A 26214-nucleotide genomic window follows, 5' to 3' on the forward strand; every position below is an offset into this window, starting at 1 on the left:
TCTTGCTGGCCCGCCCTCCCCCCCCCCCCCCCCGCATGCCTACAAAGCCATCTCTGGGAGAAGGGTGCCTCATCCCCATGGTTGCCCTGGGGCTGTTGGTCTGGCACAAGCTGTGACATATCAGGGGGCGGATATTTAGGCCAGGAAAAGACGAGGACAGGGCATTGTCACAAGAGTTCTGGGCTACAGTGGAGTTGGCATGTTTCGCTGTTCAGAAAATGATGTAACTTTTTAAGGCCTGACCACTGTTTGCTTAGGGAGAAGGAAAGAAGCGGCCAGAAGAGCAGTTAGGTAAAGGGAACGAGGACTTGAGGAAACTACACGGTCTCCGTCTTCTCTGACTTGATTTTTCTGTATTCTCTCTCCCTGCCCTGCACTCCCACACTCCACTGCTGGCTCTCTTGGGTCCCTGGCTTTGCCTCTGGCCCCTTCCCTTGGTCTTACCCCACAGCTGGTACGTGACAATGCAGATCTGCGTTGTGAGCTTCCTAAACTGGAAAAACGACTTAGGGCTACGGCTGAGAGAGTTAAGGCCCTGGAGGGTGCACTGAAGGAGGCCAAGGAGGGCGCCATGAAGGACAAGCGCCGGTACCAGCAAGAAGTGGACCGCATCAAGGAGGCCGTTCGGTATAAGAGCTCCGGCAAGCGGGGCCACTCTGCTCAGATTGGTGAGTGCAAGTGGGTGGCAGCCGACAGGGTGGGATTACCACTGGGAGAGATCAGCAGATTCCTAAGCATCGAGCAACCAGATTGTTACTTTTTACCCTACCCCGACCCCGGGATCACCCCCCCCTCCCCATACCATCCCCCAAACGTGTAACAGTGAATGATCTTATAAACACCTCTGTTCAGCTCCAGCAAAATGACTTTAGGGACCAGGGCAGCTGCAGGGTGACGGCCTCCTCATGGTCATTTTCTTTTCTTTACCACAGCCAAACCTGTCCGGCCCGGCCACTACCCAGCATCTTCACCCACCAACCCCTATGGCACCCGGAGCCCTGAGTGCATCAGTTACACCAACAGCCTCTTCCAGAACTACCAGAATTTGTACCTGCAGGCTGCACCTAGCTCCACCTCCGACATGTAGTGAGTGGCCACTGGCGTGGGTTGCAGTCCCAACCCAAGGCTCTCGGCCCTCTATAAGGCATAAGATTGAGTCCGTTATTGGGTGACACTTACTTCTTTTCCTAAGTAGCTCCATTTGTGACCCTTTCGCGATTTCACACCTATGGTTAGAAGGTGGGCCTTGCCTTCCCAGCCGGTGGCCATGCAGTTGTCCTCTGTTCTCCGGGGATGGGAGGCTCCATCACTGAGGGGATTACTGGTCCTCCAAGTAGTGGAGGACGGGTGCCAGAGGCTGCGTGTCTCTCCTCTGCTCCATCCAGCTTTGCAAACTCCTGTACCAGCAGTGGGGCCACGTCTTCCGGAGGTCCCTTGGCTTCCTACCAGAAGGCCAACATGGACAATGGTGAGTGAAAAAGATGGGTGACCAGGTGGCCTTTGGGATTCCCAGGGCAAGTTGAAAAGAATAAGAGAAGTAAGTGACCCTGTGCCTACAGCTGGAACACTGCCCATCACTTCAGGGTCTTGGATTCTTAGAGGCGGATTCCTCCCATTGCCGTGCCTGTCCTCACCCTCCCCTGCCTTTCTGCTACTCTTCTCCTTCACGGGGGATCAGGGAGACCTTTCTCAAACAAAACAATCATGCAGCTTGGGGTAGTCGAGAATAGCGACCCAGGTGGCAGCTATATTCCAAAGAGTCTTACCTTTTTCTCTAAGGGGTTAGGATGCGGGAGGGTTTGGGGAAACTGCTTCTAACAGTCTCTTTTCTTCTCCTAATCCTGTGTTCTCAATGATGATCTCTTCAGGAAATGCCACAGATATCAATGACAACAGGTACACCAGTCCCCATTGCTCCTGGGTTCTCTAGGTGGGACCAGAAGAAATGGTTCAGTTTCGCTTGGGCCCTACTTGGAGGTTCCTTGGAGCCTTCGGGGAAAGGAGGAGGAACTGAGAACCATTCTTGCCATCACCATGTTGTCCAGAAGATCTACTCATCCCCTGCCTCTTGGGGCAGAGAGCACGTCCCCCCCACCCACCCATCCCATCCGCGGCTCCCCCCCCCCCCCACTCCATTATGGGGGCCGGGGAAGTACCAGGGCCACCCGATGTCCTGGGTTTCTCTGCTCCCTCTGGGAACTCTGTGACCTTGCGCAAGTCAGCTCCATCTCTCTAGCTTTGATTTTCCTTGTATTCCTGTAAACCCTGAATAGTCCCTGCCTTTTGTTATCTCGTAGGGATGCCAGGAGAGCAAAGTGACAGGAATGTTTTCCTTTACATGGAGCTGACAGTGCTGGGTCTCTTCTTCCAGGAGTGACCTGCCATGCGGCTATGAGGCTGAGGACCAGGCCAAGCTGTTCCCTCTCCACCAAGAGACGGCAGCCAGCTAATCTCCTTACGGACTGCCGCATACCTGCACTTTCAGGTAGCTCCAGGCTGCTTTCTCTGACCAGCCTCAGGGTGCCTCCTGTCTTGCCCTCAACCTCTTCGTTTCTCCTGCTTTTTTTTATCGTCTCAAAACTTTTAATATGTAGTTGTCCCTCAGCTCCTGCCTTCCCTTCCTAGGGGCTACTTCGGTGCTGGCCCACGGGCTGTGGACACTGACCTCCCCATCTCCCTGAAGCTTTCCTTTTGGCTAGAGTAATGACCACAGTACTGCGTTGCTGCCACTAGGGGTTGCTGCCACATGTCAAAAAGAGTGAGCGGGGATGGTGCCCATCTAGAGTCACGCCCAGGTCAGGGAATGTAGTAGATGTAAGGAGACTTGAGAGATCATCCCAACCCTCTCTCTGCCTCCACCCTGAAATAATTTTGGATGGATAGGTATTTTCGGAACTAAGACACCTCCGGTAAAGGAGATGTTTGCTTTATCCCTACACCTGTGTCCCATACACCTCGTATCTGTGTATGTTACCAGTAAGCTCCAGGAAATGCCCCAGGAAGGCTAACTTTTTGTCTCTATACTGCAGTGTCAGCACTCCCCTCCCACCTTGCTCAGTGGAGGTGGAAAATAGCCGTGCTCCCTCCCTGAGCCCCCCTTCTTCCGCCTCCGTCCCCAAGTCCTCTTTTCCAGCAGCGATGGCACCTTCCTGGGTCTTGTGTGTCACCAGGCTTCTCACTTGCTCTAGGGCCCAGAACTGGACACACTAGGAGTCTGTTTTATTTCCCTCTTTGGAGGACCAGAAACGAGAGGATATGGTCAGTCTCTTACTGGGCTGCATCCAAGCCAAGCCCACTCCAGGGGCTTTCTGGGATAGTAAGACGGACACAGTCAGGCAGAAAGACACAAGGGGCAGAGAAGTAGGAATGGGGAAGCAAGGTGAAGGTCTGGGGTAGAGAAGCAGGGGCTGGGAGAATAGTGTCTGGTTGTTGGTATTCAAGGAAGAAGACTGTCAATCAAATTTGTACAAATGCCACTCTGTTCCTGTTGAGCGGTTGGGCTACAAGGTGGTTCCTCACGACCTCTTTCTCTTTCTTCCCCAGTTTCTAAGAGGGACTGAGGCCTCTTCTCTCAGCATGCTGCAAACCTGTGGTCTCTGATACTAACAACTCCCTCCCCAGCCCTTGTTGTTTGACTGTACCGTTTGATGTCTACTCTTACTCTGTATCTCTTTGTACTCTGTATCTATATATCAAAAGCTGCTGCTATGTCTCTCCCTTCTGTCTTACTCTCTAAGTATCTAATGATGTATTTAGCAATTTCTAAGCATAGTATACCCTCCTCATTTGGGGTAATAGGGAGGAGGGTGAATGTTTCTTCTTTCAAACACGCGTCTCTCACACTGAGTGGTGTTAGTCACGGAGATGGTAAAAGGAAAAATGGGAGCTAGAGGGCTGTGATCCTTCTCTCTCTCTCTCTCTCTCTCTCTCTCACTCACACACACACACACATACGCACACACGCACACGCGCACACACACGCACACAAAGCCTTAAGCAGAAGAATGTCTTAGCATCATAAGAAGATACAGAAATAGACTCTTCCTCCCTCCTCTTTCACATATAGCACAGGGGAGGGTAAAATGGAAGGACTGCTAAATTACATGTAGAATTTTATTCATATACCCCTCATCTGAACGGAGGGAGTCCGGGTGTGCAACTCTACCCTCCAAAGTGTACCTTGGGCCTCCCTCTTCCTGTCCCCTGACCCCCCGTCCCGATGACCGAGGACATGGATTGTTCAAGGGACTATTTCCCTTTCTCCTCAAAACTCCTTTTGATATTCTCTGCCCCAGAACTCATGAACAGAACCTAGAGTTAACTTAAAATATTTTGAGAATTTGAGGAGGCAGACACTTCACAACAGTCTGTCAAATGGTTGCTCATCTGTCAGGTGATAGTTATAGGCAAGCATAGCCAATGATTGCTTCTTTGGGTTTGGGGGGGTGAACACACTGGGAAATTCCAAGTGTTTTTTGCCACGGTGAGGAGCTGGATTCTTTTCTCTGTCCCATATTGGGCTGCATGTTCTTCCCATCTCCACCTTTTGGTTTGGGACCTTCCAGTTCATTGACAAAATATCTATCTCAAGATGCTTTCCTTTCAGGCTAGAGCCTCACTTTACCCCATGATATGTCAAAAAATTTCTCTTGACACAAATCCTTTGATAATATGTCCCCATCTGGTACTAAGTGCACTTTAAAGAAAGGGGCAGAGCAGACTGGGGGGAGGATGGTTAGAGGGGAGTGCTCTTTCCCCAGCACCACCCCATGTAATTGATAGGACTGTTATTTTAGTGTCCTTCCACATGGTGCTAGGGTGGTTTTCTAGGTAACTGCAGGGATGGAGAGTGGAGGTCATAAGTCGCTCCAAATCAAGAAACAAAGCCTGGTGTCCAAATACCCAGTCTTACGTAGGGTGGAAGAACAGGATCCCCCAGCAGGGCAACCATCACCTAGTTTCGAAGTCAGGGAAGAACGCTTGGTGTGAGTACCAGCTGGCAAATATAGGTTGTATCGGCCTGTGACTCCTTCAAGGGAAAAGGTTCCTTCCTCTGTTACCTGTTGGGCCCCTTTTTAGCAATTAGGGAGACATGCAGGGAAAAATATACCAGAAGGGTGTAGAGTAAATCCAAAGCAGTGATATTCAAGCATTTTTCAAAACAACTCTTTTATGGAACCCCGATATAAAAAATAACTAAAAGTGATGCAGATCTGGGCAGTTTCCATTTTCTTTATTTGGTGGAAAATGCTTCCTTGGTGGAGCAGCTCTTAAATAGTCTTAAGAGTTTAGAACCTGAGGGTTCTATAAAGTAGTTTGAAAACCACTGCTCTGAAGGAAAGGGGTTCCAATCTGCCTCCCCTGCCCCAAGCCCATAACCTAGAGCAAAGAGGGAAAGTCCCGATGGGAGAAGAAGGAAGCTACCTATGCCCCTGTAGACTTGAGCTAAGATTTGCCAACAGGGCACCTCAGAATCACTTGGGCTTTATTTAATCTTGCCACCAAATGATTCTTTTAAAACACTTAAGAAACTGTGAAGGTGTAGGGCAGATGAGGAGAGAGATGTAAGGGAAATATAATTCACTTACATAAATAAGAACACACACACAAGGCCTTCACCAGAAGCTTCACTCTACATCCCCCCACCCCTTCCCACCACCACAGCATCCCTTTCGGAGAGCTAGGGTCACCACAAAGGGGCACCTGGCCTGCCCACTCACATCTGCCAAAATGTTGCATGCCAGCGTGGAAGACAAACCAAACCGCACAAACCCCAGTGTGTATTTACTTGATGTACATAGATACCTTGAAAATAAAATAAATTCAACGATGACTCTGTGGTGTTGTAAATCTTTATCCCTCCCCAGTCTCACTCCCTTACTTGCTTGTAATGGCATTTGACAGTGTGGTGGATATCCTTCCAGATGTTTCTCTATAGATTTACACACATTTTTTTCCCCCCACTTGACAACATATTCTGGAGATCTCTTCGTGTCATCATATGTAGATTTGCCTCATTAAAATATAGATACCATTTTTCAAAAACGTATTCTATAATTTATTCTACCATTCCGGTACTGGTGGACGCCTATCTAGGTTGTTTATAATTTTTAACAAAAAATGGTATCCCATTCTCTTCATTTTTTTCCCACAGACCATTACCTCAGTCCCAGTATCAATTCTGTCCCTCTCCAGTGGTGCCTGGGTGGCTCAGTCTGTTGAGCATCTGAATTTGGCTCAGGTCATGATCTCACGGTTCATGGGTTCAAGCCCCACATCGGGCTTGCTGCTGTCAGTGTGCGGAGCCTGCTACAGATCGTCTGTTCCCTTCTCTCTCTGCCCCTCCCTGGCTCATTCTCTCTGTCTCTCTCTCTCAGTCATTCATTCATTCATAAAGTAAGCGCTACACCCAACATAGGGTTTGAACTCACAACCCAGAGATCAAGAGGCACGTGCTCTACCGACTGAGCCATTCAGGTGTCCCCTACCTCCATTTTAGAGCTTACCCCTACATGTCCTCTCTGCTCCTGCCTTGGAGCTTCTGAGATGAGTGGAGAAAACTGCAAGACCAAAACACCGGGGCAACTGAAAGCCTAGGAAGCAAACTGGCCCTTGGGTGTTGCTTACCACTTCTGTGTACCCTACTCGGTTTCCTCCCCTGCCTCCCAGAGCAGGTGGTTAAAACTCCTCACCATCCTTTCTCACCTCCTCTCTTAGGCAACAATTAAGGCAACTGAGCATGAAATTCTTCATCTCCTCTCCATACCTACACACATAAACCTATATCTGCACTAATCCTTTCCTTTCTTCCTTCTAACAAGTGGTGCCTGGGTGGCTCAGTCTGTTGAGTGATAAATCTTCTCTGGACTAAAGCAAATCTCTTCTATATCCTTCATTCTTGAGATACTTACATAGACCCAATATATACAATACCTAAAAGTGATGCAGATGGGCGGTTTGCATCTTCTTTGTGATTTCTCCACTTCTTGTAAGGTCTCCCTGAAAAGTGTGTTTCTTTTATTTTTTTAAACTACTCTCTATGCCCAGCGCCCAATGTGGGGTCCAAACTCATAATGCTGAGATCAAGAGTCACATGCTCTATTGACTGAGCCAGCCAGGCGCCCCGAAAAGTGTTCTTTTACTGTGTTTCTCCATACATGACTCCCCATCTTGTTTTCTTACAGCCAGATTTCCTGACAAAGTCTCAAGCTTCCCCTCCCCACTTCTTTGCCTCCCATTCATTCCTCAGCTCACCTTGAACTGGCTCTTGTTCTGCTGACACAGCTTCTCAAAGGTCACTGGTTGCCAAATACAATGGGCACTTCTCCATCCTTGTCTGCTTCACCCCTCCATGACATGTGACACAACTCTTGACTCCTTCCTTTTGGAAACTCTACTCTCTGGTTTCTGTGACCCTGCTCTCCTGGCTCCTTTCATTTAGTCTTATTAGTCTTCTCCCACTGGCATCTTAAATGCTGATCTATACCACGCTTTCTCTCTTAAATGCTGGTCTATACCATGCTTTCTCTGGGAGATGTCCTCCACACCCACAGGTTCTCAATTACTCAGTCTGTATCCCCAGCCCAGACTATTCTGCTGAGCCCTGGGCTCAGCAGGTACCTCAAACACACTCCAAACTGAACTTGTCACCAAACTGCCCCCTTTCAGGTCACCACCACCAGGTCAGCCTGGGATTCATTCTCAAGGTCTCCCTTTTCCTCAAGCCCCACATCCACTTAGAATTTTTCAAATTGACATCAAATTGTATCTTTTTTTAAAAAAATTTTTAAATGTTTTATTTATTTTTGAGACAGAGAGAGACAGAGCATCAGCAGGGGAGGGGCAGAGAGTGAGGGAGACACAGAATTGGAAGCAGGCTCCAGGCTCTGAGCTGTCAGCACAGAGCCCGACACGGGGCTCGAACCCACAAACTGAGATCATGACCTGAGCCGAAGTCAGACACTTAACCAACTGAGCCATCCAGGTGCCCCAAACTGTATCTTTTAAAAAAATGTTTATTTATCTTGAAAGAGAGAGAGAGAGGCAGCGAGAGTGGGAGAGAGTATCCCAAGCAGGCTCCATGCTGTCAGTGCTCTGAGCACCAAGCCTGAAGTGGGGCTCAATCCCCCAAACTGAGATCATGACCTGAGCAGAAATCAAGAGTCCCATGCTCAACTGACTGAGCCGCCCAGGCGCCACTCAAACTATACCATACCTTTATTTATTTATTTTTAAGTTTATTTATTTTGAGAGAGAATGCATGAGTGGGGTAGGGACAGAGAGAAAGGGAGAGAGAATCCCAAGCAGTCTCCTCACTGTCGGTGCAGAGCCCGATGTGGGACACGAACCCACGAAGGGGGTTGTGAGATCATGACCGGAGACAAAGTCTCCAACTGAACCCCGCGCCCCTCAAACTATATGCCTTTACATGCCATTCCCTCGTTTCCATCCCAACAGCCACTGTTTTAGTTCGCCATCTTCTGTCTAGACTTTTAGAATACTCCTCCAGTCACCCTCCAGAATGATGCTTGAGTGGTCCTTGTAAAAGCACATTTAATCCATCGAAACCACTTAAGGAATCTCCTACTTCGTAAAGCAGCGCTTTGGGGAGGGAGGTTACTCCTAGAAACTGGGCAAAATCGGCAGGCGGCGACTTTGCAGCAACCGAGCCCCACCCACTCCATCCCTGGAGTTAATCAGGCCTGCCCAGGTCGCGTCCCCATCGCCTCGGAGGCAGGTCCGGGCCTGGCGGACAGCCCACCGCCCGCAGGGAACACGGCTTCCGAGCGCCCGCCCCCAGCGCCAGGTGAACCCACCCACCGCGCGGACGTTGGGGCCGGGCTGGCGCCAGGGGGCGGAGCCAGTCCCGCACCGCCCTGCTGCGCGCCTGCGGGGCAGCCTCCGGTCACGTGACGGCGGCCCAGGTGAGCACCGCTTCCGGGGTCGGGAGCCTGCTTCGCCGCCGGCTCGGGTTTTCCACTCAGTCGGGTGCACCCTCCGGAGAGGGAGACTATGGCGTCCTCCTCTGTCCCGCCGGCTACCGTATCGGCGGCGACAGCGGCCCCGGGCCCGGGTTTCGGCTTCGCCTCCAAAACCAAGAAGAAGCATTTCGTGCAGCAGAAGGTGAAGGTGTTCCGGGCGGCCGACCCGCTGGTGGGCGTGTTCCTGTGGGGCGTAGCCCACTCGGTGAGACCTGGCATTAGCCCCCCCATGAGCCCCGTCCAAACCCAGCTGCTCGTGCTCCTCCGGGCGTCCCTGTTTCCACGCTCCCGCCTGCGGAGCCCCTCGCGCTGCCACTTTTCCCCGCGGCTGTCCTGGTCCCTGCCCACCAAACCTCAGGTGTTCTCCGGCGTATCTTGTTTTAGACGTTGTTGCTTGGTTGGTTGGTTTTTGAAATGTAGGCTTTTGGTTCCCCCTCCGCCCTACATTCCACCACCCTAGTTCCGCCTTCTCCACCTGAAATCCAACTTTCTCCCTTCTTCCTGCCGGGTCCAGCCTCAGCCCCAGGCCACAGAGACTGGCCCAGACCCGGCATCAGCTGGAAGGACATTAGGGGGAGTGGTTTTTCAGGGTTGGTGGTAGAGAGGTCTCTGGTGAGAGTGTGCGTGTGGAAGGGGAGCAGGGAAGGTAGCTGGATGAGGGGGATCGTTCGCTTTCCTTTCCAGCTGCTGTCCTTGATTTTGGAACCTTGGCTTTGAGGGAAGTTCCAGGCTTTTCTGGACTTTCTGATCCTACTTGTCCTTTCCTTTCCCTTCCAGAGGTACAACATTTCAGAGAAGCTACCCATCCTCAGCCTCATTAGGACTTATGTATGGTATATTTCTTTGGTCTTAATTGCATCCCCGTTGCTGGCTGGAGTGATGGCGTTTGGTATAATTGGGGGACATCTCTGACCAAACAGATGGCTGAGGAGCTCTGGTCCTGGGGACACTATGATGGCGAACTTTAGAAACAGGTAGAGGCTATGACCTGGGAATGAGGAGGAGGCCAAAGAGGCCAGTGAATCTCTTTTTCTTTACTCAGGTGCAGGATGCACAACTGTTGCCCCTTTTCCCTCAGATCTGGAGTGGGAAGGATGCGGTGACTTTGAATGTAACAGGCAATATTTTATGAATGCATTTCCGTGAATTGTTACAGTCATGGCAGGAGGTGAAGAGAATACAGTTTTTGTCCCCTCCTTAATTTGGGGTTTAAAATGTCATTGGGGGTCTGCCAGCTCCCTTTTGCATTTGTGGTTCTGTGGACTGCTCCCAACTCCTGGGTGGTAATATCTTTAATTAGAGAGTATCCAGGCTAAGGCACTTGGGATGGGCAAAGCAGATGGAGGTAGGGCTGCCTCTCATACGTACCTTCCAGGTGACCCATCCATCCCTTTGGGAAGCTTAACAAGGAGGATCTTCCTTTGCTAAGGATAGAGGGCGTTACATGAGACCTGCCTCAGCTTCCCCAGGTATATATACTTTAGCTCCAACACCCCACCGTCCAGCCAACACACATTTACTTCAAGTGTCTAGAATGGAGAATTCCTTGAACATATGTCTTAGTGATGATTCAGCCTGCTTAACAGCAGGTGGCGAGGAGGGGCATGAAGAACTGTAGCTGAATTTTAGGCTGGGAATCTCAAGTGGCTTTTTTTCCCCCACCCTGGAGGAATATGTTCTGCCCTCCTTTTCTACCGAGAACGAGAGGAGCACGGTTTCACTGAAATCTGTGGGATTTAGGTTAGACTGCACTTCATAACCTGTGTTGAATGATCAAGTAAAGTTAGGCAAGGCATTCATTTATTCACTTAATAAACACTTCAGGACCCCTTGTGCCAAACATTATGCTAGCAAGGCACCCGAGAGATGCAGACAATTACAGCTGGTCCTTGCCCTTGAAGAGCTCATGATTTAGGTGGGGAATTTACATAAACTAGCCATTAGAGTCATATGATAAGTGCACTATTAAAGGTGGGTGAGCAGTACCATGGCAACGCTGGGGGGAAAACACATCTCCTTGGGATTTCTTAGTACAGGAACTCCCTTTCCACCCAAAATTAGCAGATGGTTGGCTCTGGGGGCCAGGGAGGGCATGTGTTGCTCGCCTCCTTTGGGCCGTGGGTTGGCTTGACTTTAGGAACAGATACCTTAATGAACTCTTATTTTCCGCCCACCTGCATTCCCTCTAGAATCAGCTGCTCTTCTTTACCTTACACCCAGGCAGGTGGGGACCTACTAGAGAGACCTGGGTCAGGGTGGTCTGGAAGGACTGATCCTGTTTGTAAGGAGATGCCTCCTGCAGGACGTGGACATGTTATTCTTGTTGCTGTTGACTCCCCGGAGTCCCATTAACGCTCTTGTGTACTTTAAGGAATGCCTTTTGTTTTGTTTTTAATGGAGCATGGAACTGTTTGTCTTGAGTCTGCTGAGGGTATTTTTTCTTTAGAACTTCTCACAGCTTTAAAAATAGTCCTGAGCTGCTTACAGGGTTTGCCTAATATAAAATGACTGCTGTGAGCATGAAGTTCCACGGGGGTGGAGTGTGAGGGGCTGTGTGTGGGGGTTGCTCACTGCAGTCCTTGCTGGGCAGCAGAAGAGGTCAACGCATTCTCTCACCTCTGGCAAGTAGTTGCATAACCAGTGTTTTTAAAGGAATGAGGTTTGAGTTGCCCTTTTGTGACTCTTGCCCAGACACAGTGTAGAAGTAGCTCTCCATACCCCTACTCACTGGCTCCCTATTCTTGTTTTGGCTTATCAGATCAATGAGCTCAGCCAGGTGCCTCCCCCAGTGATGCTGCTGCCAGATGACTTTAAGGCTAGCTCCAAGATCAAGGTCAACAATCACCTTTTCCACAGGTACGTGGAGATCCTTGCTCTTCTCACGTCAGCCTTCCCAGAAGAGAGTATTACGTAAGTTTAAGAGTTAAGATGGCATGAGTTGAAGGTTTTAGATGTGGAAGGCAGCTTACAAACTCTATGTTCTAACCTCCTTCCCAGTGCAGAAATTCAGTATCGTGCAAAGAAACCATTGTAATGACTACCAGTGTAGAGAACGCTGGAATATTTATACTAGTTTGTTTTTCATCTGACCTGGTGATACCATAGAGTAAATATATTTGGATTCCCTTACCATTAGCCTTCTGATAGAGATTGCTTGAAAGAAATATCTGAGTCTCCTAAGTGCTCCCGGTATCAAAAGATGCCATTCAAAACTGTGGCACCTATTGCCAATTTTAGGATGTCTCGAACTTGCATGAGATTTGGGAAACACTACTGTTTGGCTGGGCATTAGATCCTGGTTTGTTTAAGCTGCTTACCAGGCATGTGTTTGAAGCAGGCACCTCAACCACCCTGTGCTACAGACTCTCCTTCTATAAAATACCCCTTTAAATATAGGGAATAAAATAAAGGAAAAAATATACCCCTTTAAAGGACTTCACAAGAGTTTTATGAGACTCAAATAAGGTAATGTGTATGAAGGTGCTCTGTAAACTGTCAAGCCCTGTATAAATGTAGTATTGTTAACTTTGTTTTCTTACCTTGAAAACCCTTATTTCAGGGAAAATCTGCCTAGTCATTTCAAGTTCAAGGAGTATTGTCCCCAGGTCTTCAGGAACCTCCGTGATCGATTTGGCATTGATGACCAAGATTACTTGGTGAGATTACTCGGGTTTTCGGGTGAGGGGAGTCATTTCTCCCTAACAAATGGGGAACTCCTTGGGCCAGTCATGTTTGGAGATATGAGAGCCTTGACAAGTCTGATTCTTTACCTATTTGTGGTCACAGGCATCTCAAAAATCTGATGAAAGCCACTTACCCTTTCCTTGGGGGAAAATGTGGCCACATTAAAAATTTTGCTTTCACTATCATTCAGTCCATAGTAGGGTCATCAGATTAAGATCCCCAGCTCAACCTTTTATGCAAGGGTTTTATCCACTTTCAGGCACATTCACTTGACCATTATCCTATGACTTGCATCTCCATGCAAAGAGGAAAAGAGCCTCTGGCCTATTTGTGTCCCCAGGTATCCCTTACCCGAAGTCCCCCAAGTGAAAGTGAAGGCAGTGATGGTCGCTTCCTTATCTCCTATGATCGAACTCTGGTCATCAAAGAAGTATCCAGTGAGGACATTGCTGACATGCATAGCAACCTCTCCAACTACCACCAGGTCAGGCCTCTTTCCAGCTTCATTCTTTCCCCTTCCTCTCTATTCATAGTTCGGCTGCTAGAGCACATTGGGAGACTTCCTATCCCTTCTCCTCCCTGCAACCTATTTTGCTTCCCAAGAAGCACTTGACATCATGTATTTGAAAACGAGGAATTTCAGAAAAAGCCTCTGAATACCTCGTTGTGTTCTTTTCTAAATAGGAGAAGTTAGACGTGTTCCTTCTCCTTTGGCATTTATAATCGAAAAGCACTGTGGATTGATATGTAAAGGGCACACATACAGCAAAGTATAAACTGTAGACTAAGCCAGAATTAGGTGAAGTGTTAATGCCAAATATACTGTCAGGAATAAATGCGGTTTTGAAGAGAAAATCAGGATAAGCACACAATTGGGGATAAACTGGAGGAGAGAAGCTATGATCACATCCAGTCCTAAGTGGGATTAGGGAGGCTATTCTGTCTGATTAGATTAACTTGGAATGTGGAGTTTCTGGAATATTTTGGTGATAAAAACACTGAATATCTTCCTACTGAAGAAATATATCCCCAAAGTCAACGAGCAAGGAATAAATGAAAGACTCGAAAAATGTTTGGTTTATTCAACAAACACTGAATGTCTATTCTTACTAGGCCCTACATTAGGCAGTAGAGAAAGAAGTGAATGAGGAAGAGACCCTGGAGTATCTCTTGGTCTAACGGCAGAGAGTAGGAAATGAGTATTAGCACACAGCAAGATGTGTGCAGGAGTAGAGGTACGTAAAGAATGCTGTGGGAGTGCAGAGGAAGAGCATCCCAACTTACCTGGGGAAAGAGCTGCACTGGGAGGTTCAGGGAGAGATTTTTAGAGGGAGTAGCATAGAAGTTGAGTCTTGGAAGACTAGAATGGACTCACGGGAAAGGTGGAAGAAAACATTCGAGGCAGAGGAAAACACGTAAAGGCACAGAGCTCTGAGACAGGTATGTTGTTTAGAAATAGCCCTGTGAGTGCACTTTCAAGAATGGGTTAGAGAAAAGAATACCTTGAGTGAAGATGCCAAGTAGGAGGTAACGATAACAGTCTAGGTGAGGAATGACGAAGGCTGGAGGAGGGATGGCAGTGGACACACAGAGGAAGACCTGTGAGAGACTCATGGGAATTCAGGCAGAGGTGCCTCCAGATTCCTGGTTAGGGGTGACTGGGTGTCCACTCATTAACAGTTGGGAAGCAGAAAAAGAAAACGGTTTTGGGGAGAAGACAGCTTTGCTTTAGATGTGTTGAATGCAGGGTTTCTACAGTTCTTCCAGATATAGATGTCCCGTAAGTGGTTGGGGAGTGGAGTTCAGGAAAGTAGAAGTGTAGATTTGAGAGTTACAGGTGAGTAGATGGTAATGAAAGCCGTAAATATGGATGAGGTTATTGATGGGGAAATGTGTGGAGAAGACCTGAAAAGAAGGCTCAGGATAGAACCTTGAGGAGCAAGTAGAGAGAGGAGCCCATGAAGGAGACTCTGAATCGCCGGATGCCCTGCTTTGTTCTGTGTGGGATTCGAGGAGAGACAGGAGGAGAATTGGAAGAGTGTCAGAGTGGGGCTCAGGGTGAAGAGAGTTCTGGCGAGAGACTGGTCAGTGGGATCCGGTGCCACCTACTTGAAATACAATGACTAGAATCCCTGTTGGATTTGGCAACTGAGGGATCTGAAGAAGGGAGGAGTAGATAGATTTCAGAGGAAAACCGAGGGTATGATCTGATTTTTACTGGTTTGAGGTGTAAACGAGAGGAAGTAGGTTGATTGCAGACTACTTTTCCGAGAAGGCTGGCTCTGAAGAGAAGTAGGCAGCAATACTGAGAGATGGTTAGCCCTGAAAGAGGCCACCATGCAAACATTTTTACTACAGGAATCTAGCCCACCAGGAAATGTTAATCTAGGTAAAATCACTTCATTGGTAAGCAGATGTCATTTCTAATCCTGGTTCTGTGACCCCTTGTACTTAAAGAGGGTCTAAAATAAGGATCATCTTACCTTCCTCATCTCAAAGAGTGATGAAGAGGAAATGAGAGAAGGCACTGTCAGATTAAGAGACATTCCACAGATGGACTACATCAGAGGAGACGAGGAGCCCCGAGCGGCGTGGATAACCGCAGGCCTCTGTAACAGTCCCCACCACTTTTGGCCTCGTAATCTCGCTACTTGAAGTTGTCTGCCCTACCCTGGAACGGTGGTATTTGAACTCCCGTCTCTGGGCTGTTTATGCATTTACTGCTCAGCTTCTCCCCATTCCTTCCTCCCTTCTACCCCAGTACATCGTGAAGTGCCATGGCAACACACTGCTGCCCCAGTTCCTGGGGATGTACCGAGTCAGCGTGGACAGCGAAGACAGCTACATGCTTGTGATGCGCAACATGTTTAGCCACCGTCTTCCTGTGCACAGGAAGTATGACCTCAAGGTAAGAAGAGGATAGCTAGGCCTGAGGGAGAGGCTCCTGATGGCCTGAGAATGGGGAAGGGCCTGGGGGGGCGCTTCGATGGTTCGTTTCAAAGGAAAGAAGACTGTGGGTTTGAGTACTTGTCTTAGGAGCTGGATCCTGACTATTCTTTTAGCCACTTCTGCTGACTTGATCTTTGGGTCTCTCCACAGGGCTCCCTAGTGTCCCGAGAAGCCAGCGATAAGGAAAAGGTGATACTAATATTAGATGATACGGTGAGGGATGAGGGAGGGCAGATAAAGGGATCTCTTTAGGATAGAGGTAGGGATCGTCAGCTACTTATTCTTATCTTAAACTGCCAAAAAGAAGAGAGATGTAAACCTGTGCTGATCCAGGGATTAAATGTTTGGAATGCGCAGTGGAAAAAGGTGCTTTCTCACTGGCATAGGTTATTTCCTGTGGAAGGTTTGGGGATGGATGAAGATGACAAACTTTAAGAGTAAAATGCTTACCCTCTACCCCCCACTCCGGGTTCTTTGTATCAAGCAGCTATTTTTGCTTAAGAAGAAGAAAGAAAAGTCAGCATGAGGGGTCTTGACTGAAAGCCATAAGCAGAAGGTAATGGGATGTGATTTGGGGTACCGCTGCAGTGACTGAGTCTGGAGAAGCCACTAGAGCTGAGAACAGCCTCTGGGGCAGCATTGCAGTGTGGAGTCAGAGAGGGGCTATAAGATCTCTCTCCCCTCAAAGCCACTGAGTTAGACGTAGAGCCCCAGGTAGAGCATGGTTCTCTGAGACCTTGGGGAGAGGGATATATTCCCAAGGTGTCCCTTTACTTATTTTCAGGTTAAAGAATTGCCCACCCTTAAGGATATGGATTTTCTCAACAAGAACCAGAAAGTTTATATTGGTGAAGAGGAGAAGAAAGTATTTCTAGAGAAGCTAAAGAGAGACGTGGAGGTGATGATTGGGGTGCTTTGGGAAGTAGCTGCTTCCTTTAGCTCCCCACAGGGCGGTTGTTTCTCCCATTCACAATCTGAGGGAACTGCTCCCCTTCCTTTTATTCTTTGGGTTCTCTGCATGTAGGGGAGTTGGGTTTGAGACATGAAAAACTCCTGGAGGTGACCCATGGATGGGGTGGCTAGAATCAGTTAAAAGGATGACCTCAGATACCAGGACATTTATGTACTAAAGGTCAATGATATACTCCCTCAATCTGCATCCTTCCTTCCACCAAGAGGGCCTCAGAAGCTCAGGAGTGGAGGTATAAGGGTGGTATGTGGGAGTGGGGAAGGAGATCTGAGGTATCTAACTTTTCAGTGGGGTCTCAGTTCCTAGTGCAGCTGAAGATCATGGACTACAGCCTTCTGCTGGGCATCCATGACATCATTCGGGGCTCGGACCCAGAGGAGGAGGGACCTGTGCGGGAGGAGGAGTCAGAGGGGGATGGGGACTGTGGCCTGACGGGACCACCTGCGCTCGTGGGCTCCTATGGCACCTCCCCTGAGGGTATTGGCGGCTACATCCATTCTCATCGGCCCCTGGGCCCTGGAGAGTTTGAGTCCTTCATTGATGTCTACGCCATCCGGAGTGCTGAGGGTGAGAAAGGTTCTGGGAATATTAAGGGTGTGGGGCAGGGGCCGGGGGTGGGGTGGGGGGTGGGTGGAGGGCTTGGCCTTGTAGAACAGAGACCAGGGTGGTGGGTGGAAAGGCTGCTTAGCTTTCCAAAACAGATCTGATTGCTTCTTTGGGAGAGAGAATTGGGACAACACATGCTCTTCATTGCTGGTTTCTTTCCCCAGGGGCCCCCCAGAAGGAGGTGTATTTTATGGGCCTCATTGACATCCTGACACAATATGATGCCAAGAAGAAAGCAGCTCATGCGGCCAAAACCGTCAAACATGGGGTGAGGGTTCCCCAAAGCCTTCCTGTCTTGACTGTTTGGGAACAGGGAGCCTTTTGTGCTGGAGCAGTGGGGTGGCAGAAGGACAAAGGGTTGGGGATGGAAGTGGTGTGGAGTGGAACGGAGGGTAGGCAGTGGGGAGAGGTGTCAGGGTGGCCTGACACCGTGTTCCCTATCTCCTGTCACAGGCTGGGGCAGAGATCTCCACTGTGCATCCTGAGCAGTATGCTAAGAGATTCCTGGATTTTATTACCAACATCTTTGCCTAAGAGACTGCCTGACTCCATGCTGACTGCTGCTTTATGTTCAAGGTGGCAGGGTTGTGAGAGGCTTAGGGGAATTGTGGAATGTTGACCACTGTTTCTTCTCTTCCTCCTTTGTTAAATACTAGCTACAGGCTCCTTCCATTCAGATAACTCCATCTTGTTGAGTAGGCTCTTCCTGGCCCTCAGAAATACACTGTCCTATCTCCCCCTGTCTAGTTTTCTTCCTTCTCTCTCTCCCCCCCAACAAGTCTGCTTGCTTCATGAGAGTGTTAATGTTGACTCACTCCCAAGTGCCTTGATCTTTGTACATGTCCTGTTGTTTCTATAACATAGGAGGTGATGGGGGAAGGGGGTTCTCTGCCATCTTCAGGACTTGACTGGACAGATGGACCTGGCTCAAGAAGCTACTCCGGATGCACTTTGCTGCATGGGATAAACTAAGAGTGTCTGAATTTTGCTGATAACTTTATAGAACTCACTGTGGCATGCCTCCTTCCCAGGAGGCCCTGGGAAGGAGGACTTTCAAGATACTACAGTTGTGGGTGCTGGCATGCACATATGTGATGGGATGTGGCCCATCTTACACACACATGGGGTGGAGAGTGGCGAGCCGGCTGGCACCTCACAGAGGTGGGATCCAGGAGGACTCGTGATTATGTGGGGAACTGGAGGTCTTTGTCAAGAATTGACTGCTCTCCAACCTCTTCCCTCACCCCACTTCCGCCCCCCACCCCAGTACTTTGGGCACAAGAGCCCAGAGATGACCAAAGTGTTCAAGTCTGGGTGAAGATGTTTGTTGCTGCTCTTCACCAGGACCTCCCATGCCTCCTGGGGCTGGAACCCTTCAGTGGGGGTGTGGGCAGTTCTGGAGGCTGGGGCGATGGGCCAGGGTATAAGGTTCATTCCCAGTGCTAGATTTCCTTTCTTCATGTCTAGCCATCCCTGAGGTTTTATTCCCAGCAGGGGGAATATCTGTACCCGGGTCAACCCCGGTCATTTCAAGAGGATGAAGGTCTCCAGTGTGGGGGCCTCCATTTTCATCGGCCCCTGGGCCCTGGAGAGTTTGAGTCCTTGGAGGTGTGCGCCTAACATATTTCCTTCCCAGCCCCTTCTCAAACCCTTTTTCCAGTTGGATTTGTCACTCTGTTCCTTTCTTTCTCGTCCCATACCGCTACTGTGTCTCCCAGGGGACAGATGGCCTTCTTTGTCATCTTCACTCTCCACCCCCAGAGAGGAGTCAGAGCCATAACTCAATCACCCGGCCTCCTCCAAAGAGTCGAAATGACATGTGATAGTCTCAGAATGTAGAGGACCCTGATGAACCAGATAGTGGCCTCCCCTCCCCCTAATGCCTCTGGGGCTAAGGCAGCCATTCTTGCTACCCTCCATCCCCCTTACGGCTTCTACGCTTTTTTTTTTTTTTTTTTTTTTTAACATAAAGATGGGCACCAGCGACTGGCCTGTGGGGATGCAAAGATTCTTTGCTCTGTATCTAGCTGGACTGATCTCACAAGAAGTCATGCAGTCATAAAAGAGACTTCCTTTCTCTCCTCCATCTTCTGCTCCAGAGGAAGTAACAAGAGGAGTCCACGGCTAAAGATTAGAGCCCCTATAATATCTCCCGTCAGGGGCCTGATGATCTCTCTCATTCCAACCATCTACCTTTCCCCTGTTGAATGCAATAAAACTCCATGACACCAGCAGCTGTTGCTCTTTAGAAATTGGTTTTCTGACCATGTGGCTGATGTATCATGAGCAGTATGGTCTTCATTTGTTGCTTCTGTTTTTCATCTTTTTTGTTTTATTAATTAATAAAAAAGATCTTGTGTATTTACTCCCGTTGCTGTCATTGTATAGGAAGTAACTTATTGAAGCCATATTCCTTCACAGGCATGCCTCCCCTCCCCCACTTTCCTGAGGAACACTGTGCTTAGGGGTGTGGAGACCAGATGAAGAATTGATCTTTAAGGTGTTGGGCTCCTAACTAAGAATGTGGCTTTCTAGATAGATAGCTGTGAACTTAAAAGGTTGTGAGGGGTGTGCATGGGAATGAAAAACTTACTCTCCAGCTTTGTGGGAGTTCAGCTATGGGTTGGGGCAGGGAGAACAGATGATGTGACTGCCCCTCTTCCCCCAGGGTTCTGGGCTTGATCACACACCCATTCCTGTAAAGGTGAGTGAACCTCTCAAAGCATGCATGAAGGAGCTAAAAGAAGGCACTGGGTGTCCCCCAGGCTTCCTGGGAAAGATATCCTCTCTGCAGAGCAGGAAGAGGACAGCAGGGTCCTGGGAAAGAAAAAAGTGACCAACCCTCCAGCCCAGAGGGGGAGTGAAGAAAGGGGTGGATAAACAGAGGTTGTTGCCAGTCTGGGAGATCCAGCACTGTTTGGCTGATGAGGTCTTTGGCTGGTGGAAAAACCTGGCTTGATGTGGCCCCAGGGAAGTGAGTTGGACTGGGGGCGGAGATTGCTCTGATGTGGGAAGCAGAACAGAACAGGGCTGTTTTTTTCTTTGAGAGTTTTTAACTCTATTTAAACCATAGACTTGACATCCCCCCCCCACCCCCCGCAAGGCATTAAAAAAATATATATATTCACCTCCCATTCGGCACTGGCCTCAGTATCCCTGTTTGTGGAAACAAAAATCAGAGGCACTTACCAACACCCATCTGGGAGCAGGTTGTGGGGGTCACAGAAGGTAACAACCTAGGAAAAGGCAAGCGATGAGGGAAGGAATTGAAATAGTTTAGTCCTGGGGTTTGTTTATTTTTCAGAACCAGTGCTTTTCTTTTTACTATGACTCTTCTTCCCATCCCGAATTATTACTCAAAGGCCCTTCTAGCATAAGGATCACAGAAAAATTGCCCCCTTGCCCACCTACCTAACCGACACTCCTCGCCCACCCATCCACCACCAGCTTGCTGAAGCCGCCACGCAGCTGGCTGGAATAGCAAAGGCAGAGGGCCCCTCCCGGGAGGGGGAAGCGAGAAGGGTGGCGTCTCCAAGAGATTTAACCTCCTACCCTCGGTTCCACACGCCACCCCCTCCCTCCAAAGACTGGGACGGCGCCTCCATTTTTGTTTTGGGGCGGAAGGGCAGGGGCTCTTGCATGGAAGGGGGTCAGAGGAAACGGTGATTATCACCTGTACGGGAGAAGCGGGTGCTGTCCTCCCTCCTACCCTTTCTCTTGGTCTGCACCCCCTCTGCAAACTCCCCCCCCACCTTCTCGGGGTCTCCCCCCCCCCCCCTTGTTGCTAGGGCCCAGACCGTCATCCCAGCAACAGCCTCAGTCATGTGACCGGCAATGGCGGCGCTGACGAGAGGTAGGTGAGCCCGGCGCCCCCCACACCCACCGCGCGCCCCCCGGACCCCGCTCGCACCCCCCGCGCGCCTTCCCTGCCCCCCCTGAGCCCCCTCCTCTGCCTCCTCACCCGCGCACGGCGCCAGGGGCCCCCTCCACGCCTGGCCGATCCTCTTCCTATCACCCTCCAGCCTTGGCCTCCATTTGGGGGTTCTGGGGACTGCGATCGGGCCGACATGCACCCCCACCCAGTGCTGGGGCTCTGGGGGCTCCGGCGAGAGGGGGACGTGGGGGCTGGTTCTGGGTCTTGCAGGAGGTCATAGGGGGAGGGGTGGGGCTGCCTCAGTTGATGCCCCCAGGGACCCTCGCCCCTCCCGGCTGCCCCTGTCTGGCCTCTGTCTGGAGGGAGGGACTGGCCCTGTGTCCGGCCTGGGTTGCCCCAGAGGAATCGGAGACCCAGCATAAGCTGTGGCCCCGCCTCCCTTTTCTGTGCCAGCAGGACTTGGAGCTAAGGACATCTAGGTCCTGGGTTCCCTCTGATGGCGAGGGGGGTGTTCCACCTTGGACAGACCGAAGGAGCTGAGGTTCTAGGATTTCAATTTCACTTTCTGAACCTGGAGGTGCAAATGGCTTTGAGGGGACTATGATGGAGGCACAAACAGAGCCGCTCCCCTTTGGATCAGTCTAGGAATTGAGGTCACACTAATGGCCCCTCTTTCTATTTGAGCTACATGTGGAGGTGTTGTAGGTACACCTCTGTAGCTGAACATGGTTAAGACTCAGGGGAAACAGCAGGCTCCTCCAGCTGAGCCCCTGCTGTTCCCCACCCCTCCCTAAATGCAGCCTGAGTTGCTGACAGGCTTATGCTCTAGTGCTGGGTTTAAAAGGTGACAGTAAGAACTTTGTTATTGCAGGGGTTCTTGCCACTTTGTTTGCATTCCAAGCGGACTTCTCCTCAAAGAAGTCTCCCTAGCGATAGGGGCTGAATTACTTGGGAATATGGGGCACGGTAAGGAGTTGGGAGCCTAGGAAATCTTCTTATCCATGTGATCTGAGGGAGGTGGCAGGAAAGTCCTCCATCTGTGTGGGCTTTCACCCTTCCTGACTTCTCTTATCTGTGCCCTAGGCTTTCTCCAGAGCCTCAGAGCTGGAGGAGAAAAGAGGAAAGTTAGCATTGTTGAAGTTCCATCTTTAGCAACTTGGGGAGAGGCTGGGGATGGGATTCTGCAGGAAAGAAGGAGAAGAAATGGAAGAGGAGTTTCTGATTTGTTTCTGGGCTGCTGGTGGAGTGACATTGGTCATCATAACCCTTTACTGTCCCCCTTCCCCCTAGACCTGGTCAGCTGAGTGTGGAAAAAGAGGAATTTCTGCTGCTTTCATCGTCCATGGGCTTTCCAGGTATGTGCCTCCCTTGGGAACTTCAGCTTTCACCTGTAAATTGGTTTCCTCCATTCCATGTGCCAAGTAATCCCATTCCCAGTAACTTACACCCAGGTTCCCAGTCTTCTGTTACATGGGCTGCTGGGTTGGGGCATGTGGGAAGGGGGTAGGGGGCTTCTCACTTTCCCTCCTTTTCCTTTCCACCTACCAGGTCACACAACCTACAAGTAGGGAGCAGGGACAGAGAGAGAGAGCCTGCATGCCAATTCTAAGCTCTTCAGGATCAAAGTGAGCAAAAAGGAGGGTCAAAAAGTCTCCCTCCCCTTTAAAGAACCCAGTTTTCACCCAGAGGGAGGAGGGCTAGATGATATCTGTGATCTTGGGAGGAGTGTAAAGAGAACCAAGACTGATGCTTGGCTCAGATGATGATAATAATAAAGTTATTAAAACTTGTTTTGCTCTTCAGTGGGTGCTGGGGGTTTGAAAGATAGGAGGAAACAGAAAATGAACTTGGGGGAGGAGTTGGGGTTGGCCTTTGAGACAGTAGAGGTAATATAGGGTTGGAAAGGAACCTGAAGTAGGAGGCACTGACTTTGTCAAATAGGGACCCCCCACCCTGAGTCCCTTTCACCCTGGGGGCAGTGTCGTTCGTCCTGTCCAGAATGGCAGCCTGTGGAGGCACCTGCAAGAACAAGGTGACTGTCTCTAAGCCTGTGTGGGACTTCCTGAGCAAGGAGACCCCAGCCCGGCTGGCCCGGCTTCGGGAGGAGCACCGTGTGTCCATCCTCATAGACGGCGAGACTTCTGACATCTATGTCCTCCAGCTTTCCCCGCAGGGCCCTCCCCCTGCTCCTCCTAATGGGCTCTACCTGGCCCGGAAGGCTCTCAAGGGGCTGCTGAAAGAGGCCGAGAAAGAGCTGAAGAAAGCTCAGAGGCAGGGAGAGCTTATGGGCTGCCTAGCTTTGGGGGGTGGTGGGGAACACCCTGAGCTGCACCGCCCAGGGCCTCCCCCTCCCCCTCTGCGAGCAGCCCCGCTCCTGCCCCCAGGGGCTCGGGGGCTTCCCCCGCCTCCTCCTCCCCTACCCCCTCCTCTTCCTCCCCGCCTTCGGGAGGAGACAGAAGAGCAGGAGAGCACCTGCCCCATCTGTCTGGGGGAGATTCAGAATGCCAAGACATTGGAGAAGTGCCGGCACTCATTCTGTGAGGGCTGCATCACCCGAGCCCTGCAGGTGAAAAAGGCCTGTCCCATGTGTGGCCGCTTCTATGGGCAGCTGGTGGGCAACCAGCCCCAGAATGGGCGGATGCTGGTCTCTAAGGACGCCACACTCCTGCTGCCAAGCTATGAGAAGTACGGCACCATCGTCATCCAGTACGTCTTCCCGCCCGGTGTCCAGGGGTAAGAAGACCTATGGCCTGCCTTTGCCCTTTGGTTTAGCCCGAGCTCCTTTGGTGTGCCCCAAGCATGTTCTCTGGCCTAGGAAAACTGGGTGAGGGGGAGTGTGTTCGTTAGATGTGATGTAGTCTTGCCGTCTCCCAGCATGCCTTCCCACTCAGTGCCCTGGAGCTGGGAGGTCCCCCTTGAGGCCCAGCTTTTCCATTCCACGACTCCAAGGCACACATGAAAATCAGGTATGGGAGAAAGGAATTGAATACCGTTTCCTTGATGACCTTGGACGTCATCAACTATTCCTGGCAGAGGTGAATTCCGTGGAGATGGTGGCTCACGTGTAGGCAGGCACAGCCCGAAGGGATCTGACCCTCCTCACAGAGCAAGAGCGTTACTTTGTTCCAGATTGACAAGGGAGGAAAATCTTGATGACAGTGGAAGGTTAAAATAGGAGTGGTCAAGAGCCTATGGGTGTTTTCCTGCTTGACCAAGAGTGATTGCCGGTCCTGGTTGGCAGAGGGATGAGGAAGCTCTGAAGAGGAGTAATGGGAAAATGGAACAGGTTAGGCAGGCAAAGAAGCACTGGGAGTGTTTTCAGGTGGGAGAAGGGAAGGCTGCAGGATAGATTATTGTCAGTCTTCACGTTTCGGCTGAGCTGTCTGGTGAGTAAGGACCAGCTACTTTCCGTCACTTTTGGGAATCCGTTCATTGCCGAATTGAGACTTGAGGGATTGAGGCCGCAGAAAGAACCTCTTTAACAGTAAGGGTTTTGTCCAAAGACAGGCTTCTGCTGCAGTCTCTCCTTCCTTGAAAGGCTGTCAGCCTGTTGCTGCCCTGCCAGCATTAGCTGGGGGTGACCCCAGACAGACAGCTGGCCAGGATGACCCTCTGTTGGCATCATGGGCCTTCAGATGCCCAGATGCTCATTGTCCACTTTGCTTCCCCTTCCTCCCAGGCTGAACACCCGAACCCAGGAGTTCGGTATCCTGGCACCACACGGGTGGCCTACCTCCCGGACTGCCCTGAGGGCAACAAGGTGCTGACCCTGTTCCGCAAGGCATTTGACCAGCGTCTCACCTTCACTATTGGCACGTCCATGACCACAGGGAGACCGAATGTCATCACCTGGAACGACATCCACCACAAGACCAGCTGCACAGGGGGACCCCAGCTGTGCGACCCTCCTTCGTTTTCTTTTCCTTGGCTCCTCCCCTTCTCTCCATTTCCAGTGAGGGAACCACATCAGGCCCCCTCTCTCTGGGAACCTCCCAAGTGGAGAGGACCACCCCCAAACTATTCAACCATCTTTTCCGTCCCAGTTTCTCTACATTAAACCTGGTCCAATATGCCCAGCTTCACCTATGAAAATAAGCAGAAGTGGGCTAAGTTATCTCAGATTTGCATATCCTTAGGGGAGACGGGAAGGGGCTGGAATGGGGCACCCAGAATGAAGGTGAGCATGAGGCTAATACGAGTAAGCTAAAACAGCTAATCCTGACCTTCATTTCTCTTTGCTCCCAGGTTTGGGTACCCGGACCCCACGTACCTGACCCGGGTGCAAGAAGAGCTGAGAGCCAAGGGTATCACAGATGACTGAAGGACGTCCCCTTTGCCAGGCCCTTGCCTTTCTCCATAGGACCCAGCGGAAGCCTCTGTTCTCCTATCTCCCTCTGCCCCCCACGCCACACAAATAGGGGACCAGTCTGACTGGGGAAGGAGTTCAGAGAGGGAGGGGGCAATCCCTTCCCCTGTCCCCCACAGGCCAAGTGCTTCAGTGCAGTGCGAGAGCCACTCCCTTCTGGCAGAAGGCTCTGCTCCCCTCCTCCCTGTGTACATACTCCCGATCTCCCTACCCCCTCCATTGCCCTTGGCTTTTTCTGGTATGTGCTGTGCTCCAGTGACTAAGCTGAGAAAGGACCTGGGTGGGGAGGGAGGGTCTCTTGAGCCCCCTGCCCCCACAAACTTCTCCACTGCTGAACTTAGGTGTGGGGGAGGGGGAATGGGGCTGGTGTGAGCCCCCAAGGAGCCGGCCTTGTGTGTTCTTCAGAAATAATCCCCCTTCTACCTTAACCTTGTCTTTTCTCTCCTGTGTCTCCGTCTCTGTCAGTCTGTCTCCCGCTCTTCTCTGCCCCCTATAAGGAGCCTCTTTACCCTGTTCTGGAATCGCCGCCAGACTGTAGCTTTTAATTTAATAAAAATAAAGTAAAATATGCAACTCTCCATGCCACACCCGTTCAGTTCTGTGGACCAGGGTGGGGGTGGGGTGGGGAGCGGAACCTGCTGAGAAGGGGAAGGGGGTGGTGGTCTGGGGAAATCCCCGTGTATCTCCCCAGTCTGTCTCCAGAGCGCTTGGGGAGAAGGTATTTAGTGGGCTCCTGCCACTTCCATGTCCGAATCAGGATTTAGAGGGGTTTGTTTGTTGTTGA

General features: G+C 50.5%; 3 protein-coding genes and 1 long non-coding RNA gene across 10 annotated transcripts in view; 3 read left to right on the top strand and 1 right to left on the bottom strand.

Annotated features, from left to right (window-relative positions):
* KIF5A (kinesin family member 5A) overlaps positions 1 to 5833 on the top strand; it is a 32037-nt gene extending 26204 nt beyond the window's left edge. For both annotated transcript variants that reach the window (XM_045464382.1, XM_045464383.1), the window contains 6 exons: positions 452 to 668; positions 933 to 1086; positions 1386 to 1468; positions 1869 to 1896; positions 2372 to 2485; positions 3544 to 5833. In XM_045464382.1, coding sequence (XP_045320338.1) covers positions 452 to 668; positions 933 to 1086; positions 1386 to 1468; positions 1869 to 1896; positions 2372 to 2450 — 561 coding nt within the window. In that variant the 3' untranslated portion in view covers positions 2451 to 2485; positions 3544 to 5833. The remainder of the gene's footprint in view (positions 1 to 451; positions 669 to 932; positions 1087 to 1385; positions 1469 to 1868; positions 1897 to 2371; positions 2486 to 3543) is intronic.
* Positions 5834 to 8848: 3015 nt separating this feature from the next.
* On the top strand, positions 8849 to 19555 carry PIP4K2C (phosphatidylinositol-5-phosphate 4-kinase type 2 gamma). Its single transcript, XM_045467254.1, has 10 exons — positions 8849 to 9186; positions 11740 to 11837; positions 12541 to 12637; positions 13006 to 13149; positions 15427 to 15573; positions 15765 to 15803; positions 16399 to 16512; positions 16884 to 17151; positions 17355 to 17458; positions 17644 to 19555. The coding sequence occupies exons 1-10, from the start codon at positions 9013 to 9015 to the stop codon at positions 17722 to 17724; spliced, it is 1266 nt and encodes a 421-aa protein (XP_045323210.1). The 5' UTR covers positions 8849 to 9012; the 3' UTR covers positions 17725 to 19555.
* Positions 19488 to 21353, bottom strand: LOC123592213. The gene is made up of 2 exons (XR_006709634.1): positions 21152 to 21353; positions 19488 to 20426 (listed from the first exon to the last, which is right to left on the bottom strand). It is a non-coding gene; the product is annotated as an uncharacterized LOC123592213 (long non-coding RNA).
* DTX3 (deltex E3 ubiquitin ligase 3) lies at positions 20675 to 26008 on the top strand. 6 transcript variants are annotated; one of them, XM_045467260.1, is made up of 6 exons: positions 20687 to 21043; positions 22355 to 22419; positions 22613 to 22689; positions 23063 to 23797; positions 24743 to 24961; positions 25310 to 26008. In XM_045467260.1, exons 3-6 carry the CDS (start codon positions 22661 to 22663, stop codon positions 25383 to 25385), a joined length of 1059 nt encoding a protein of 352 aa, XP_045323216.1. In that variant the 5' UTR covers positions 20687 to 21043; positions 22355 to 22419; positions 22613 to 22660; the 3' UTR covers positions 25386 to 26008. The 6 variants fall into 6 exon arrangements, with proteins under 6 accessions (XP_045323211.1, XP_045323215.1, XP_045323216.1 ...); XM_045467261.1 differs by having other exon boundaries at positions 20689 to 21043; positions 23044 to 23797; XM_045467255.1 differs by having other exon boundaries at positions 20675 to 21043; positions 23063 to 23798; positions 24744 to 25382.
* The last annotated feature ends 206 nt before the right edge of the window (positions 26009 to 26214 follow it).

This window comes from Leopardus geoffroyi, chromosome B4 (genome assembly GCF_018350155.1).
Source record: "Leopardus geoffroyi isolate Oge1 chromosome B4, O.geoffroyi_Oge1_pat1.0, whole genome shotgun sequence".
Lineage (NCBI taxonomy): Eukaryota > Metazoa > Chordata > Mammalia > Carnivora > Felidae > Leopardus > Leopardus geoffroyi.